Consider the following 17,832-nt stretch of genomic DNA (forward strand, 5'->3'; position numbering starts at 1 on the left):
CGGGCACGGGGATGAGTGCAGGGGTGAGCACACAGTGGGCACAGGAGTGGGTGCAGGGGTGGGTACACAGTGGGCATGGGGGTGGGTGCAGGAGTGAGCACACGGGCATGTGAGTAGGTGCAGGGGTGGGTACACAGCGGGCACAGAGGTGGGTACAGGGGTGGGCACACGGCATGGGGTGTGTGCAGGGGTGGGCACACGGTGGGGGCAGGGTGGGTGCAGGGGTGGGCACGGGTGCAGAGCGGAGCCACTCACCCAGGAGCAGCTGGCTGCTGGGTTGGGGCCAGGTGTGAGCACAGGGTGCTGGTTAGTGATGGCAGAATCCCCACCCCTACCCCAGTGACCACGGAGACTTGGAGACTCCAATATTTACAGGTAAAATACAAAGCGTCAGCAAGAGGACCACGGAAACCACAGAAGATGGTGCAGCCTAACATCTGACTCGGGCTGCAGAGAAAGGAGAACCAGGGAAACAGGCAAGGAAGCTGGGCCCCGGCTGAACACGCCAGGCTTAAAAGCTTCCTGAACCTTTCTCATTCAACTTTTTTTTTTGGAGACAGGGTCCTGCTCTGTCACCCAGGCTGGAGTGCAGTGGCACAATCTCGGCTCACTGCAGCCTCAACCTTCTGGGCTCAAGTGATCCTCCCACCTCAGCCTCTGGGTACCTGGACTATAGGCAGGTGCTACCATGCCCAGCTCATTTACAAAAAAATTTTTTTGTAGAGATGGGGTCTCACTATGTTGCTCAGGCTGGTCTCAAACTCCTGGGCTCAAGCCATCCTCCCACCTCAGCCTCCCAAAGTGCTGGGATTCCAGGGGTGAGCCACCACACACAGCCCTGATTCAAAATTCTTATGAGCAAAATGGGAATCAAACAAGAAAAGCCTGTCTTGGCAGGCTGGACAGGCTGTGTGGCTGGGACAGGGCCCTCACGTCCTGTCCCATGTATGGAAGCAGTTACAGACCAGAGACACACCCTGGATCCCCACCCCATCACGACACTGACCCCGGGGACCCAGGCCCTACCTTGTACGGGGAGATGTGCGTGTCGGGCGGGAAGGCCAGCATGCCCATGGCCTGGCGCACCTCGTCCAGCTGGCTCCCTTCTGCTTGGCTGAAGTGCTTTCTCGCGTGTCTAAAAAACAACATTTTGGCACATTTAAGTTCGCGTTTTATTTTAATTCTTAGAGACAGGGTCTTACTCTGTCACCCAGGTTGGAGTGCAGTGGCACAGTCACAGCTCACTGTAGCCTCGAACTCCCGGGCTCAGGCGATCCTCCCAAGAAGCTGAGACCGCAGATGTGCAGCACCACGCCCAGCTAATGTAAAAAACATCTTATTAGAGACAGGGTCTAGCTGTGTTGCCCAGGCTGGTCTCCAACTCCTGGGCTCAAGCCATCTTCCTGCCCCAGCCTCCCAAAGTGCTGGGATTATAGGCATGACCCACTGTACCCGGCCTGCATTCTTAAGCTGAAAATCTGAGCTAACAGCGTTGATGTCAGAGTCTAGGTACAAAGTAATCGCCTCACTCCAAGCCGACCTGCTGGGTGGGGCTGGGATGGCAGGAGGTGCAGCTCACCTGAGGCTGGAGAAGCAGCTACCAGACACTCCTTCCTCCAGGGACAGGGCACCCAAGCCACACACAACCCACGGAAAACACCAGAACTGCAAATGGCACCTGCCCCTGAGGCCTCTCCAAAGCGATTCTGGTTTACAAGGAACCCAAACCTTAAGGACTCCCACTGCCCCTGGATGCTTGCCTCCGTGGCCCCAGTGGACCAAGTGGACCCCAGTGGACCAAGAACGTGTGGTCTTCTCGACTGCAGTCCTTGCTGTTCGGCAGTGACGCCCAGCACAAGCTTCCAAAGAACAGCCTCCCTCAGCCCACAGGCTGGACTCCCTGCAGACCCGGCCCAGCCCTCTCAGCCCTGAGCCTGCCACACACCACATGCAGCCACGATCTTTCCTGAGGCAACTCTGCAGGATGCACACAGGCCCGCTCCAGGCCAGAACCCCACTCCAGTCTGCGGCTGGACAACCAAGAAACCAAAGCAGAACATGACAGGTCCCTTTCGAGCTGATCAGAGGGCACCTGCTCACCCCAAGGGCCCCATTCTCATGCCCCCCTCCCCCCACACAGGGTCACAGTCCCTCTGGCTGTCCTGAGGACCTGCACCCCATGTCCCGACCCTCACATGGGTCCTCAGCCCTCAGGGGCCCTCCCCAAAGCGACCCCAATGCACAGAACCAGGGGCCTCAAGTCCCACGTGTGAGCCAGCCCTGTGCCGTCCAGAACAAGGGATGTACCCAGGAACATGGGGCTGAGGAGGTGCCGGGTGCTCACGGTGGCCTCGGAGAAGAGGCAGTGACTGGTAGAGACTGGAGTTAGTGCAGGAGGTGCCCCACAGCCCCTTGATGGATGGCACGGTGACCATGTGGTGGGGCACCACCAGGGGAGCNGAGCAGAGTCAGTCACAGGTGGGGACAGACTCAGCTGCAGGCGTGGGCAGAGTCAGTCACAGGCAGGATGGAGTCAGTCACAGGCTGGGAGAGTCAATCACAGGCTGAGGCATAGTCAGTCACAGGTAGGACAGTCAGTCACAGGCGAGGACAGTCACAGGCAGGATGGAGTCAGTTGCAGGCAGGGACAGACTCAGTCGCAGGCAGGGGCAGAGTCTGTCACAGGCAGGAAGAAGTCAGTTGCAGGTGGGACAGAGTCAGTTACAGGAAGGAATCAGTCAAAGGCAGGACAGAGTCAGTCACAGGCAGGGCCACAGTCACAGTGGGGACAGAGTCAGTCGCAGGAGGGAGCAGAGTGAATCACAGGCGGGAAGAAGTCAGTTGCAGGTGGGACACAGTCACAGGAAGGAATGAGTCACAGGCAGGACAGAGTCAGTCACAGGTGGGGACAGAGTCAGCCGCAGGCAGGAGCAGTGAGTCACAGGCATGAACTGAGTGAGTCGCCGGTGGGACAGAGTCACAGGCAGGATGGAGTCAGTCACAGGCAGGGGCAGAGTCAGTCACAGGCAGAGGCAGAGTCACAGGCAGACAGAGTCAGTCACAGGCGGGACAGTCAGCCACAGGTGGGACAGAATCAGTCACAGGCGGGGCCAAGTCAGTCACAGGCAAGGTTCTTGGTAATTACATGGGGAAACTATTCTGAATGGTAATCTCCCAGCCGCCAGAACACATCAGAGTCAGGCTTTTAGATCAATGCTCGGTGCCCATGGCGGCATCTGAGATGATGAGAGAGAGAGGAAGGGTGCCACTTCCCAGAGTGAAGGCTGTGCGACGCATCCAAGGCCCCTCAACATGGCCCCACCCCGACCATCTAGACACTGTGCAGGTGCAGCACGCAGAAGCCCGGGTCTGTCTGTGGTGGGAGGACAAGGGTGGCAAGGTGCAGGGTCAGTGTGTTAAAATGTGCAGGGTCAGTGTGTTTAAAATGTGACCAAAGACGCGAACCCCAGGCCAAGCCGCACCGCGCACAGGAGGCAGGATACGGCGTCTTGATGGCTGAGAGGCCAGCCTGCAGGGTGAGGGTGAACACAGAGTTGTTTCCCAGCTGGTGTAGTCGGTAGTTGTCGTACCGGAACTGCTGGATCAGCATCCGCCACCGTGCAGGGTCCAGGAGGTCCTGGAAGATAGAGGGCAGAGGGTGCTGGGGATGCTCCCAGGGAAGCTCCTGGAACAGCTTAAAACGTGGGCCATGGTGGGGCGGTGCCATCGGCCCACAGCCATCCCCAATGACCCACACACTCTGCACTAAGGGTCAGCACAAAGCATACCTCCCTCAAGTGTTGACTGAAACACAGTGGGATGAGTGCTGACTTAACTCTGATTTCCACACGCCATAGGGCCAGTGCTGACTTAACTCTCTGATTGCAACATGCTGTGAGGCCAGTGCTGACTTAACTCTCTGATTTCAACATGATGTGGGACAAGTGCTGACTTAACTCTGATTTCAACACACCACGGGATGAGTGCTGACTTAACTCTGATTTCAACACACTGCAGGGCCAGTGCTGACTTAACTCTGCGATTTCAACGCACCGTGGGGCCAGTGCTAACTCTGTGGTTTCAGCACACTGTAGGGCCAGTGCTGACTTAACTCTGTGATTTCAACAAGCTGCAGGGCCGGTGCTGACTTAACTCTGCTGTACACTGTGACAAAATGGACTCACAGAGTTGGAAGGACAGCTCAGTGCACAGAGCACCTCAGAGCATTAGGTGTAAAACTCTTTAGAGAAATCATGTATGAAACGGAAAATAGCTAGTCCATGTTAGGTTAAAGCATCACAGAACAGAAAATTAAACCTCACTAACGTCTGTCCCTAAATAACCTCAGGTTTAGACTTGGAGAGACCGCATGTGTGAGCACGGGAGAGAAAAACCTTTACATCAACCCAGAAAGGCCGCTCAGCCTCTAGCTTGGGGGTAGACGGCCACACCTGGAGGGAGGGGAGGTGGTCATCAGGGGACGTCACCCGTCAGTCTCCATAAGCTTCTCAGTCTCAGTTTAAAGTAAATGTCACACTTAAATCCAACATTTTGAAAGGCTGCTTTTAATCTCATTCTTGTCTAAAAATCAAAGTCTACAACAGAGGAAGCCCACAGTCCAGAAGGTCCGCACTGAGAAGGAACAGCTCCCGGCACGGCACCCTCACTCCCCAGGACCGGTTGCCTCTGGGCCTCTGGCGGCTTCTGTCATTCTCTGAACAAAATGCTTCCTCCTGTTTCTTGCCTGACCCATGGCAACGGGGCCCATGTTCTTGCCACGAGACACGGTTTTGCCCCCTGAATCTGGCAACTGATGAGCCTTGGGGCTAGAACTGCCTGCCTCCCTCTTTACCATACTGCAGGGCTGCGTCCGGGGAGAGGTGCACGCTCCACCTGGCCTAGGCCTAAAGTCTCAGCGCCCTGTATGTGTCAGCCTTTCTTGCATTTCTAACAAAATCCTCTCTAGAGCAAGCGAGAGAAACAAGGTGCCAACTCACAATCTGGGAAGCTTAGACTCCACCCCTGAAGATCCTCTTAACCTAATGATGGTTTATTGTGAGATGTCCCAAACGCCTGAGATCCAGGAGAATTCAGGCTGAGAAAGCTTCCAGCAGCTTTCAGAAGGCAGCAAGTCTAGGTCTGCCCAGGACTTTGCAGTCCCTACAGGGTGGTGGGTGGGGGCTGCTGGGAAACACCCCCACCTCTGACAAAGACCGGCGCCAACTCAAAGAGCAAACTGTCGACTCCAGGAGGTTTCATCCGCTTCCCCCTTTTCCAGGAACTGAAACTGTTCCCAGCGTGATGAGCACAGGGGTGGGCATGGGGGTGAGCACACGGTGGGCACGGGGTGGTTGCAGGGGTGGGTAAACGGTGGGCACGGGGTGGGTGCAGGAGTGGNGGGTACAGGGGTGGGCACACGGCATGGGGTGTGTGCAGGGGTGGGCACACGGTGGGGGCAGGGTGGGTGCAGGGGTGGGCACGGGTGCAGAGCGGAGCCACTCACCCAGGAGCAGCTGGCTGCTGGGTTGGGGCCAGGTGTGAGCACAGGGTGCTGGTTAGTGATGGCAGAATCCCCACCCCTACCCCAGTGACCACGGAGACTTGGAGACTCCAATATTTACAGGTAAAATACAAAGCGTCAGCAAGAGGACCACGGAAACCACAGAAGATGGTGCAGCCTAACATCTGACTCGGGCTGCAGAGAAAGGAGAACCAGGGAAACAGGCAAGGAAGCTGGGCCCCGGCTGAACACGCCAGGCTTAAAAGCTTCCTGAACCTTTCTCATTCAACTTTTTTTTTTGGAGACAGGGTCCTGCTCTGTCACCCAGGCTGGAGTGCAGTGGCACAATCTCGGCTCACTGCAGCCTCAACCTTCTGGGCTCAAGTGATCCTCCCACCTCAGCCTCTGGGTACCTGGACTATAGGCAGGTGCTACCATGCCCAGCTCATTTACAAAAAAATTTTTTTGTAGAGATGGGGTCTCACTATGTTGCTCAGGCTGGTCTCAAACTCCTGGGCTCAAGCCATCCTCCCACCTCAGCCTCCCAAAGTGCTGGGATTCCAGGGGTGAGTCACCACACACAGCCCTGATTCAAAATTCTTATGAGCAAAATGGGAATCAAACAAGAAAAGCCTGTCTTGGCAGGCTGGACAGGCTGTGTGGCTGGGACAGGGCCCTCACGTCCTGTCCCATGTATGGAAGCAGTTACAGACCAGAGACACACCCTGGATCCCCACCCCATCACGACACTGACCCCGGGGACCCAGGCCCTACCTTGTACGGGGAGATGTGCGTGTCGGGCGGGAAGGCCAGCATGCCCATGGCCTGGCGCACCTCGTCCAGCTGGCTCCCTTCTGCTTGGCTGAAGTGCTTTCTCGCGTGTCTAAAAAACAACATTTTGGCACATTTAAGTTCGCGTTTTTATTTTAATTCTTAGAGACAGGGTCTTACTCTGTCACCCAGGTTGGAGTGCAGTGGCACAGTCACAGCTCACTGTAGCCTCGAACTCCCGGGCTCAGGCGATCCTCCCAAGAAGCTGAGACCGCAGATGTGCAGCACCACGCCCAGCTAATGTAAAAAACATCTTATTAGAGACAGGGTCTAGCTGTGTTGCCCAGGCTGGTCTCCAACTCCTGGGCTCAAGCCATCTTCCTGCCCCAGCCTCCCAAAGTGCTGGGATTATAGGCATGACCCACTGTACCCGGCCTGCATTCTTAAGCTGAAAAATCTGAGCTAACAGCGTTGATGTCAGAGTCTAGGTACAAAGTAATCGCCTCACTCCAAGCCGACCTGCTGGGTGGGGCTGGGATGGCAGGAGGTGCAGCTCACCTGAGGCTGGAGAAGCAGCTACCAGACACTCCTTCCTCCAGGGACAGGGCACCCAAGCCACACACAACCCACGGAAAACACCAGAACTGCAAATGGCACCTGCCCCTGAGGCCTCTCCAAAGCGATTCTGGTTTACAAGGAACCCAAACCTTAAGGACTCCCACTGCCCCTGGATGCTTGCCTCCGTGGCCCCCAGTGGACCAAGTGGACCCCAGTGGACCAAGAACGTGTGGTCTTCTCGACTGCAGTCCTTGCTGTTCAGCAGTGACGCCCAGCACAAGCTTCCAAAGAACAGCCTCCCTCAGCCCACAGGCTGGACTCCCTGCAGACCCGGCCCAGCCCTCTCAGCCCTGAGCCTGCCACACACCACATGCAGCCACGATCTTTCCTGAGGCAACTCTGCAGGATGCACACAGGCCCGCTCCAGGCCAGAACCCCACTCCAGTCTGCGGCTGGACAACCAAGAAACCAAAGCAGAACATGACAGGTCCCTTTCGAGCTGATCAGAGGGCACCTGCTCACCCCAAGGGCCCCCATTCTCATGCCCCCCTCCCCCCACACAGGGTCACAGTCCCTCTGGCTGTCCTGAGGACCTGCACCCCCATGTCCCGACCCTCACATGGGTCCTCAGCCCTCAGGGGCCCTCCCCCAAAGCGACCCCAATGCACAGAACCAGGGGCCTCAAGTCCCACGTGTGAGCCAGCCCTGTGCCGTCCAGAACAAGGGATGTACCCAGGAACATGGGGCTGAGGAGGTGCCGGGTGCTCACGGTGGCCTCGGAGAAGAGGCAGTGACTGGTAGAGACTGGAGTTAGTGCAGGAGGTGCCCCCACAGCCCCTTGATGGATGGCACGGTGACCATGTGGTGGGGGCACCACCAGGGGAGCCTGGGGCAGCAGGGAGTGGGGGGTGCCCAGGCTTGGGACCCAGCCTGGGGAGTCCACATGGCTGACTCCGCAGGACATATGCAGGGACTGGGAGTCGGGGTGAGTCCACACGGCCGACCCCACAGGGTGCGTGTACAGGGGCTGGGGATGGCCATCTGAGATTCCAGTGCCCATGCATCCCCATCGTGGAGCGTGGGGCGGGGGGCGTGTCTGAGTCCAGGAGGGGCCCCACCCAACCCCCTCATTCCATCTCTGGAGACAAGTCACCCTTCGTCCTACACCAAGACGTGCCCAGAACACGGCCCACCAGGGCTGTTTCATTCAACGGGCATCTCACCTCCTCCCAGAGCCGCTGAAGAGGGAATTTAATCTCTGTGGTTGACATCTATGAGATCTCATTTGCGTGACCTGGTTTACGCGTCTTATCTCACTATCAATCAAACCCCAGACGGACATCGCCCGCCTGACAAGCTGCCTCGCCTCGCACCCCAGGTCCCTGATCCGCAAATCCTGACCCCAAGACAGAAACAGAAAACCTAACAGTGGCGGCTGGCTCTTCTCGGATCGTGTGATGTCAGCATTTGGCCCCAACACACAGAGAACCGCAGCCCAGATATGGGGTCCTCAGAGCAGATCTGGGGAGAACAGCACGGTGTGCATCCACAGGAAACAGGGGAAACAAAACCGTGACTTTTAACAGACTAAATGCAGCCAACATAAGAAACACCAAGACATCAATTTTTCTTTAAAAATATAAACACACGGGCCAGGCACGGTGGCTCACGCCTGTAATCCCAGCACTTAGGGAGGCCAAGGCGGGCAAATCGCGATGTCAGGAGTTCGAAATCAGCCTGGTCAACACGGTGAAACCCTGTCTCTACTAAAAATACAAAAATTAGCCAGGCGTGGTGGCCTGTGCCTGTAATCCCAGCTACTCGGGAGGCTGAGGCAGGAGAATCACTTGAACCCGGGAGGTGGAGGTTGCGATGAGCTGGGATTGTGCCAGGCAACAGAGCAAAACTCCATCTCAAAAAAAAAAAAAAAACCAAACACACACAGAAAAAACACCCAGAAGACAAACTTCCTAAACTGTGCCTGGCCAGACTGAGGCGTGGGTGTGCGACAGACGTGCGGCACGGAGCCGCTGACACAAGGCCCCCGAAGTGCAGGCCAGGTCCCAGCCGCCTGGGCTCAGGGATTCACTTACTCATTTACTAAAAATTAAAACGTTAAAATTAATCACTAGCAGCTGTACTTTCGCATATGGCAAACCCACAAATGCCCCAGGCAGGGCGAAGCTGCAGCTACCCCAGCCAATGAGGCCCCCTGCCCGGCCCAGCACGCTGGCTCCACAGACAAAACCCACCTCGCCTGCCCCAGTGGACCCAGAGGCTGGGCTGCTGGCCTCAAGCCCTGTAGATGGTGCCCCACGCCCCAGCTCCGCGTGGACCATGAGTTCAGTGGTGGACGGGAAGCTCCTGCGGGCTGGGACCCTGGCAGCAGGCGAGAGAGCCCCGCCTGGAACCCTCAGCAGACGAGTGGCCAGGCTTCTCCGCCTTCCCTCTTGTCCAGCCTCAGTGACACATACCACCCTCTGTGCTCCCAGCCAGACACCTGTACTCCCTCACCCCACAAAGGTCCTGCCGACGCCCCACCTGCCACCCCAGCCCAGCTCCCATGTGCCTTGTGGGTACCTCCAGGGCCACAGTGAGCTGAGGTCGGACTTCCCTGACCAGGCCCTGGCACCTGGAGACCCACTCCCAAGACGGCCCCAGCAGAGGACGTAGCTCACACCGCGCCTGCCCCCGAGCACTGGGGTATTGTTTGCCATGCCTGCCCCACTGGGTGCGGAGGCTTCAGGGCAGCACACATCTGCGTGGGGGAAGAAGGACACGCACTTCCTGGGACCTGCCTGCTCCTCTGCAACAGATGAGGCCGCAGAGGGCACAGCTCTGAGCTCGGCTCCAGACATGATGAGGCGCAGGCCCTGCGAGTCTCCAGGGCAGATTCTACCCAGGGTAGGGGGAACACAGGCAAACAAACCCTACCCAGAGTGGGGAGAACACTGGCAAATAGACCTTCTATGCGGAGCGGGGGTAACACAGGCAAACAGACCCTTCGCGGAGCCAGCTGCCACCCAGATGAAGACACCTGTGACAGGAGGGGCTGCAGGGAGGGACTCCAGGATGGACATGTTTTGTTCTCAGACTCCTGGGCTGACAGTGGCCGGGGCCCTCAAGGAGACGGAGGCTGACTCAGGATGGAAGCAGGCTGCGGCCGGACAGAGGCCAGCGACACAGGCACCGAGGCTGCACGGAGGAGGCCAGAGCAGAGCAGGAGCTCCTCCTCCTGACAGGGCGCCCCTGGCTGTGTCCCCGGAACACTCACACGCCGCTCTCCATTGGGCTGGGTCCTAAGACCCCTGCTTTAGCCCTCTCAGGCACAGCAGGGCAGTGAGCTCCCCTGCCGCAGGGCCTGGCTCACTTGTGCATGAAGACGAGGCCTGATCTGCCCCCATGCATCCAGGTTGGCATCAGGAGCCAGAGCAGGACCCCGGGCCTCTCCAGGGCCCATGCAGGGGCAGGGACTCGCCACGGTTCTGCCGTGCGTCGTGGGGACTACCCTCAGCACCTCATCACGGGACGCCCACTTCTCCGAATCAGCCCTCTGTGGAACACTCGGCCACCCAGCCTGCTGCAGGTGGATATGGAGTCGCGGCCGGGTTTCTGTGGGCACGGACAGGCGGCCCCTCCTGGCAAACACACCTGCTGGGCACTCACCCGGGAGCTTTGGGCCCGCCCTACACAGCAACTCAAGCGTCACCGCGAGGCTTGGCTGCTCAGGAACCTCCACAGAAGTGAGTGAGATGACCCAGCACTCAAGGAGCAGCCCTGCCCTGAGACGGGGTGAGCACGACTGGCCGACACCGCCCAGGCCAGGCACCCACTGCTGCCTGACGATGCCCGCTCTGGAGAGCCAGTGGGAAGCCAGCGGACAGCCTCTCTTGCTTTACAGATGCCGTGCACCCTAACTGGGCTGAGCCACAGTGACAGCCAGCATCCCCTCCTCAGGCCTGACTGCCAGGGCGCCGCTGGCCTCAGCCCACTGCACAGCACCCTTGCATTGGAGACAGGCCAGGGAACCCAGAAGTGCCCTTGCCACACGCTGTCAACACTCCCCAATGACCCTGAGGGACATTCCCAAGCGCAGGGCACTTGGAGCTACCTGAGGACCACACGTCAAGAGACATGCCCAAACTACAGAGGCTGGCGGCACTTTCCTGCATGGAAAGGGGCTACCAGGAGTCGTGTGTTTTATGCGGATGGTCAGGACGTCAAAGCTGGTTCCCCTGGCAGCTATGGGGGTCTGGGTGCCCACCTGGGGCCACACTTTGGTGGGGGCCCTGTCAGGTTCCAGGCCTCACTCCCCAAGTCCCATTCAGGAACAGTGGGAGAAGCAGCCACCTGAGCGGGCAGGGGTCAGACTCAAGACCCAGGGGACGTCCCAGAACCCAGACCATGACGGGGAGGGCTGGCAGGGGCCGCAGCCGAACATCCTGCCCTCCCTCGATTTGCCGCACGACCGCGATGCCTACCTCACGGCGTCCAGTCTCTTATTCTGCCGGATGAGTTCAATGAACTCCTGGATTCTGAGGCTGAACTCCAGGCAGCTCTGAAGGCAAAGACAAGACGAGGCTTAGACAGCACATCCCCCAGAGCCCGGGTGCCCGGGTGCCGCACCCACACGTCTACCAGCAGACCCCACAAGCAAAGCTCTGGAACCCTCTCACAGGCACCGGGAAGGCAAAGCTGAGGCTGAAGCTGCCACTTCAACCTGCAGCTGACTTTCCAGGGAGCACGGGTTCTGAACGTGAGCCCGCCCCTGCTCCTGCAGCTGCAGTGGGGTGTGCAGCCACCCAGCATTTCAACCCGAAGGCCGGGGCACTCAGGGTGCTCCCGGGAGCGCCGGCCTGGGGGACGCTGGGAGGGCAGAGCAGCAGGTGCGGCCACTGGACCACAGGCACCAACCCCTCTGCAAGGACAAAGCAGTTTCCTGGGTCCTGCCCTGATGCCACTGCTTCCTCCTTTACACCCCCACTGGGCCTCTGGACCCATCTATCCCGAGTGTAGACTGGGTGCTGGCTTGAGCCCGGGGCTGTTCTGGGAGAACGTGAGCAAGTCCTGTCCTGAGGCACTGATGCCCAGGGCGGGGAGGAGACAGTGACCACACATGGGGGTGATGGGTAGTGCCTCACAGGAGCAAGAGGCAGAGAAGCAAGCTTGGAGCAGGCAGGACCCAGGGCAGCAGGGCAGGGAGCGCCTGTGCCGAGGTTACGGACGGGGGACCCCACAGACTGGGTGTGAACACGGCCGGCAGAAGCCAGGGCCAGCACCGAGGCCCCAGGCAGGTGGCACATGGAATGGAGGCCTGGCCCAGGGGCCACTGAGGTCCTGGGTGGCTGCGAGGCCAAGGGGCGGCTCCCGTGAAGGGAGGGTGCTTCCAGGATGTGTGCAAGACGGAGAGAGGCCGGGTCGGGGCTGCTGGCTGAGAGCAGCATGCCTGAGGTGGGGGCTGGGGGGGAGCTCCTGCAGGACCAAGTCCCACATGTGTCTGCCTACGAGTCTCTCACGTGCAGCTAAAGGAAACCCACGGAAGCCCAACCCTCACTCTGAAATCTCAGCAACCTCAGTCCAATGTGGGCCGAGACTTGTGGCTGGGGTGGGAGCAGCGGCAACATGGACCAAAGTCATCCAAGACGAGACGCGGATTCCACAGAAGGGCCATGTCCATCTAAACCGTAAGATCTTTCGTGTGGTTTCAGGACATTCTCGGGGCTTCACCCCGCAAACAGGATATAGGCGGGGGCACCACGGAGCACGTCTTGGGATGGGGCCACATTTGTCACTCTGAGTTCACAGGGTCTGGATCTCAGGATGGCATGAACAGAAACTCTACGTGGCAAATGAATCCACCCCGGATCACTGTATTTAAGTCGAAGCTCATCACTTCCATTTCCCAGAGCTTTTCCCACTGAGCTTTCTGAGGGGCCACCTGTGCTCCAGCCCACCCTGCCTGCCAGCCTTGCTGCCCCAACACACAGAGCACCCACAGCAGTGGCTCCGCGTGGGTGTGGGGAGGGGCTGCCCAGACCCCCGGGGGGCCAGCCAAGGCGCCGAGAGCCACCTGCCTTCCAGGGTGGGGCTCAGAGGGGCTCAGTTCCCTGCCCTGCTGCCCCTGCCCTGTGCCCTCGGCCCCTCACCGCCCTGTGTCCCTAGACAGACAGGTCAACAGGTTGTATGCAGAACTCACAGGTTTGCTCCAAACTGGGGCAGGAGGACTGTCTCTGACCCCAGCAGTGGCACAGGCTCTGGGTGGCGAGTGCCAGGCTTGGTACAAACCAGCCCAGAGGCACAAGGTCACTGAAGGGTCCCCAGTCCCCACCCCACTAATCAGTAGACAGACTTTGGTCAGCACTCCACTCCCTTCAGAGCCAGCCTGGCCGGAGAGCAAGGAGAGGGCCAGCGGGAAAAGACAGAGGCTCCCCACCAGGGCCCCACCTGCCTCCCAGGGGCCGCCTGATGGCTGCCATGTCTAGAGCAGGCGAGTGCTGGGGCTCTGTCTAAAGGCAGGAAGCAGCTGCCGAGGGGGTGCTCTAGAAGAGCAGGACTCTGCGCCCACTCTAGGTTACTGCTTCACACAGTGGACACCTCAAACCTGCTTTTCAATGGCACCTTTTGCTCTAGTAGGTTACTTTCAATTGGTCCACTAACACGTGTGTCGATGTCGTGAAACTTAGGTATTCAGACCCAAATCTAAAACACCGAGTCTACACTGTCCCATACGGCATGGAGCACCAAGGCTGTGCCCACCCTGAGACAGGCGCCCACACTGATGGCTCTGTGTGGCTTTCGTACAGACGTGCGGCACACAAATCACTGCTTCACGGGCTTCAGGGCCACTCGCCCACCCAGGCCTGTGAAATCCATTTCCCAGCCAGGTGAAACTTGGGCCTCAAGTTTCTTTTCCCATCGAGGCTCTCATGGCTGGTCCGAGGGACCCACGAGAGCACCGTCTGGCTCCTCCCTGTCTCCCCACATGCTCCCTGGCGTGCGTGCACATATGAGCAGACCACACAGACAGCCATATACCCTGCCTGGCTCAGCTGCATCTCATACCGGGCATGTTTTCGCGTCATTTGGAGTCTTCAGGGCTCATTTCCGGACAGCATCCAAACATGGATTCAGGTCCCATCCAGTCTCAATTTCATCCAACACCAGGCACACTCAACCAATCTCAACTCATCCAACACCAGGCACGCTCATCCAATCTCAACTCATCCAGACCACCAGCACGCGTCAACCAATCTCAACTCAATCCAACACCAGCACGCTCAACAATCTCAAACTCATCCAACACCAGGCACGTTCAACCAATCTCAACTCATCCAACACCAGGCACACTCATCCACCAGGCATCCAATCTCAATTTCATCCAACACCAGACACACTCATCTGCCAGGCATCCAATCTCAACTCATCCAACACCAATCTCAACTTTATCCAACACCAGGCATACTCATCCCCTAGGCACGCATTCAGGGCCCCAAGTCCTGGCCCTGCCTGTCCCCATAGCAGCTTCAGACAGGTCATGTGCCTGCAGCAAGCCCCCAACACCCTCCAGCAACACTGTCTGGTAGGTAACTAGGGCTTGCAGAAATATCCTGGCAGCACCAAGAACCTATCTTCCCTCTGACGTCCACATGAAATGGCCCCGGCAGAGTTCCCACCGTGAGGCGTGTGCCGGCTCTCTGGGAGGTAATGTGGTGCCGGCACTGTGTGCTGGGGCCGTGGGTTACATATCAATTCTGGCTTTCCTTTCAGGGTTTCCACACCAACATCCTCACTCTCTTCAGGGGAGCCATGGCCGCTCCGCTTTGCACCCCGTCTTTGCTTCGTGCTTGTTTTGGTGGCCCTGAGTGGCAGTGTGTCACTCCTGGCTGGTAACTGTGTGCACCCTGCCAAACTCAGCCAGGGTGGGGTTAAAGCAGTGCTCAGTTTAGAAAACAGAAGAGTTTTGCTAATGGAGGCAGAGGTGTTAATATATTTCAGCAAGCCCCTAGGGTGACAATGCCTTTTAATAAGCAGGTTTAAATTCTGTTGTTTAACAGTCCATTTTTTAAGCCTCTTTTGGTCTCTAGAAAAGTGGGTACTTGGCCGGGCACAGTGGCTCACTCCTGTAATCCCAGCACTTTGGGAGGTTGAGGCAGGCGGATCACAAGGTCAGGAGATTGAGACCATCCTGGCCAACATGGGGAAATCCCATGTTTACTACAAATACAAGAATTGGCTGGGCATGGTGGCGCGTGCCTGTAATCCCAGCTACTAAGGAGGCCGAGGCAAGACAATCGCTTAAAGACGGAGGCAAACGTTGCAGTGAGCCAAGATCGCGCCACTGCACTCCAGCCTGGTGACAAAGCAAGATTCCGTCTCAAAAAAAAAGAAAAAAAGAAAAGTGGGTATTCATTAACAGTATCACAGCCCAGAGTGCTGCAGCCTCGCAGATGGAGAATGGCTTTCCAACCAGCTTTTCTGTGTCTATAACTGACTGCAGGGAGCCCACGGAGCAGCCCCCATGGAGCAGGACTGATGTGTCTCCAGGTTCCAAGTCCAGCAGCCCCAAACATGCTATGTGCACGTGGTCAGCCTCCCATAACCGATCCCTCTGAGCCTCATGCCAGGTGTATGCAAACTGCAATGCCAAATGAGGTGCACTTTTCCGGATTTTAGCCTAAAAGTATAACACAACCAGCAAAAAAACTCCCAAACCCAACCCCCACCTTACAAACCAAAACCAAACTACTGTGAACCACCAGGCGAGGGGGTGCTGGCTGCAGGGCGGGTGGCGCGGCCTCGGCCCCGACCCACCCCACCCCAACCTGGGAGTCTGTGCACCTTCATCTTCCGCAGCCGGGACTTGTTGTCATGGCACCAGGCCAGGCAGGTGGCCGTCTCACGCCTCTCCAGGGACTCCTCCACCTCTTTGGCCGTCAGGAACATCTCAATATTCACTAGGTCCTTAGAAGAAGGAAGCAGCTCCTGGTCAGAATGTGCTGGCTCAAGGCCCCCATGCCACCCTCCCGCACCCCGGCCTCCACGAGGCAGGGCCCAGCACCAGCTCCCACTCGAGATGCATCTCCAGTCCACACCGTGAGTCAGCACTCATGGACTACTCGGGGCTACTCTGAGATCCGAGAAACAGAATAGCCCCCAAGGACCAAAAGGTCAGACGCTCACGTGGACAGCAGCCACGGCCAGGCAAGGGAGCCAGGCTGGCCTCGCCTGTCCCATGGAGAGGAGCTGCAGAGACACATACGCAGGCAGGGCCAGGACACGTACCAGGTGGGGCCAGGACACGTGCCCGGCGGCCTCATCTCCACTCCCCACAGCCCCCCAGCACATCTACAGCCCCTCCCTGGGCAGCCCCCTCATTTCAAAATCAACAGTAAGTGAAAAATAACATGCTAAATAATATATAAACACATTATGACTAGTATCACGGTAGTTACAACCCATGATTTACACATAAAAAAAGAGAAACCCAAAGTAACCCAGGCTTAGCATCGAGGCTCTGCGAGTGGCCGGGCACAGGGGGTGGGTGCTCAGTGCCCAGCAGTGGAACCCATGGTCACCGGCTGAGGCAGGACAGCAGCCAGCCCGGGACTCCACCAGGCACTGCAAGGCTGGGGGTGAGCGCTCACGTGGTCCTCAGCAGCAATGACTCCCGACTTTCCCCAGTGGGACCAAGGGCAGCACCTCCACCTGCACACGGCCCAAGACCCAACGGCCTAGGGTGAGGCCACAGATTACCCCCGGGTCCCACAGCCCCATGTCTGGACACCGGCCTCACAGAGGGTCCCACAGCCCCATGTCTGGACACCGGCCTCACAGACACGCGGTTTTCTTTGATGATTTCCCGTTTCTGAAACCCCTCATAGCGTTGTTTTCTTGCATCTTTTCTTTGATGATTTCTCTTTTCTGAAACCCCTTCATCGTGTTTTCTTGCATGTTTGCTTTGATGATTTCTCTTTGCTGAAGCCCCTTCATGGCAGGCGAATGTTGGGTCTCCCACAAAGTCTTGCTTTGTTTTGCAACTTAAAAAAAATTTTTTTTTTTTTTTGGTGACAGGGTCTTGCTCTCTTGTCCAGACTGGATGGAATGCCATAGTGAGATCATGGCTCACTGTTGTCTCAAGTTCCTGGGCTCAGGTGATCATGCCACCTCAGCCTCCTGAGTAGCTGCGACTACAGGCACACACTATCACGCCCAGTTAATTTTTTATTTTTATAGAAATAGGGTCTTGCCACATTGCCCAGGCTGGTCTTGAACTCCTGGGCTCAAGTGATCCTCCCACCCTGGTCTCCCAACGGCCTTGTTTTGTAGTTTTGCTCTAAATTTCAGGAGGTGGCTCCTGGTCTGTCTCCTGCCTCATGTCCCATCCGCACAGCCTCAGGGTCTGAACTGAACCCAGCTGGATCTCTCTCACTGAGGGTTTCTCCAGTGTCCGGGTCTCTGGTTGTGAGTCACAGGAAAGATGTGAGGCCAGCTGGCAGCAGACTTGTACGTCAACTGAAACTGGAAACCGTCTAAGTGAACTGGTTTTCTGTCTCACACAAAATGCTCACGCTGACTTTTGCTTGTTTGTTTTGAAACAGGGTGTCGTCCTGTTGCCCAGGCTGGAGTGTAGTGGTGAGATCTTGGCTCACTGCAGCCTCCACCTCCTGGGCTCAAGTGATCCTCGCACTGCAGCCTCCAGAGTAGCTGGGACCCCAGGTGCCCGCCACCACTCCCAGCTGATTTAAAAAAAATTTTGTAGAGAAGGGTTCTCACTTTGTTGCCCAGGCTGGTCTCAAACTCCTGGGCTCAAGGCAGCCTGGTGCTCTCTTGGGCGGCCTTCCCTCGGCGGCAGCCTTCCTGTCCTGTTCCTGGGCGGCCTTCCCTGGGCGGCAGTTTCCTGTCCTGTTCCTGGGCGGCCTTCCCTCGGCGGCAGCCTTCCTGTCCTGTCTCGTCTGGGACCTTCCTCCAATCCAGAGCATGAGGGTATTTTCCTAAGTTTGTTA

General features: G+C 57.7%; 1 protein-coding gene across 1 annotated transcript in view; it reads right to left on the reverse strand.

The window, feature by feature from the left end:
* Nucleotides 1-17,832, reverse strand: part of MAEA (macrophage erythroblast attacher, E3 ubiquitin ligase) — a 55,066-nt gene that overhangs the window by 5,731 nt on the left and 31,503 nt on the right. The window contains exons 4-7 of the mRNA XM_017865429.1: nt 15,668-15,790; nt 11,311-11,387; nt 6,275-6,383; nt 3,504-3,637 (exon numbers count right to left, since the gene is read on the reverse strand). Coding sequence (XP_017720918.1) covers nt 3,504-3,637; nt 6,275-6,383; nt 11,311-11,387; nt 15,668-15,790 — 443 coding nt within the window. The remainder of the gene's footprint in view (nt 1-3,503; nt 3,638-6,274; nt 6,384-11,310; nt 11,388-15,667; nt 15,791-17,832) is intronic.

The sequence above is a fragment of the Rhinopithecus bieti genome, unplaced genomic scaffold (genome assembly GCF_001698545.2).
Source record: "Rhinopithecus bieti isolate Rb0 unplaced genomic scaffold, ASM169854v2 scaffold_79532, whole genome shotgun sequence".
Taxonomy (NCBI): domain Eukaryota; kingdom Metazoa; phylum Chordata; class Mammalia; order Primates; family Cercopithecidae; genus Rhinopithecus; species Rhinopithecus bieti.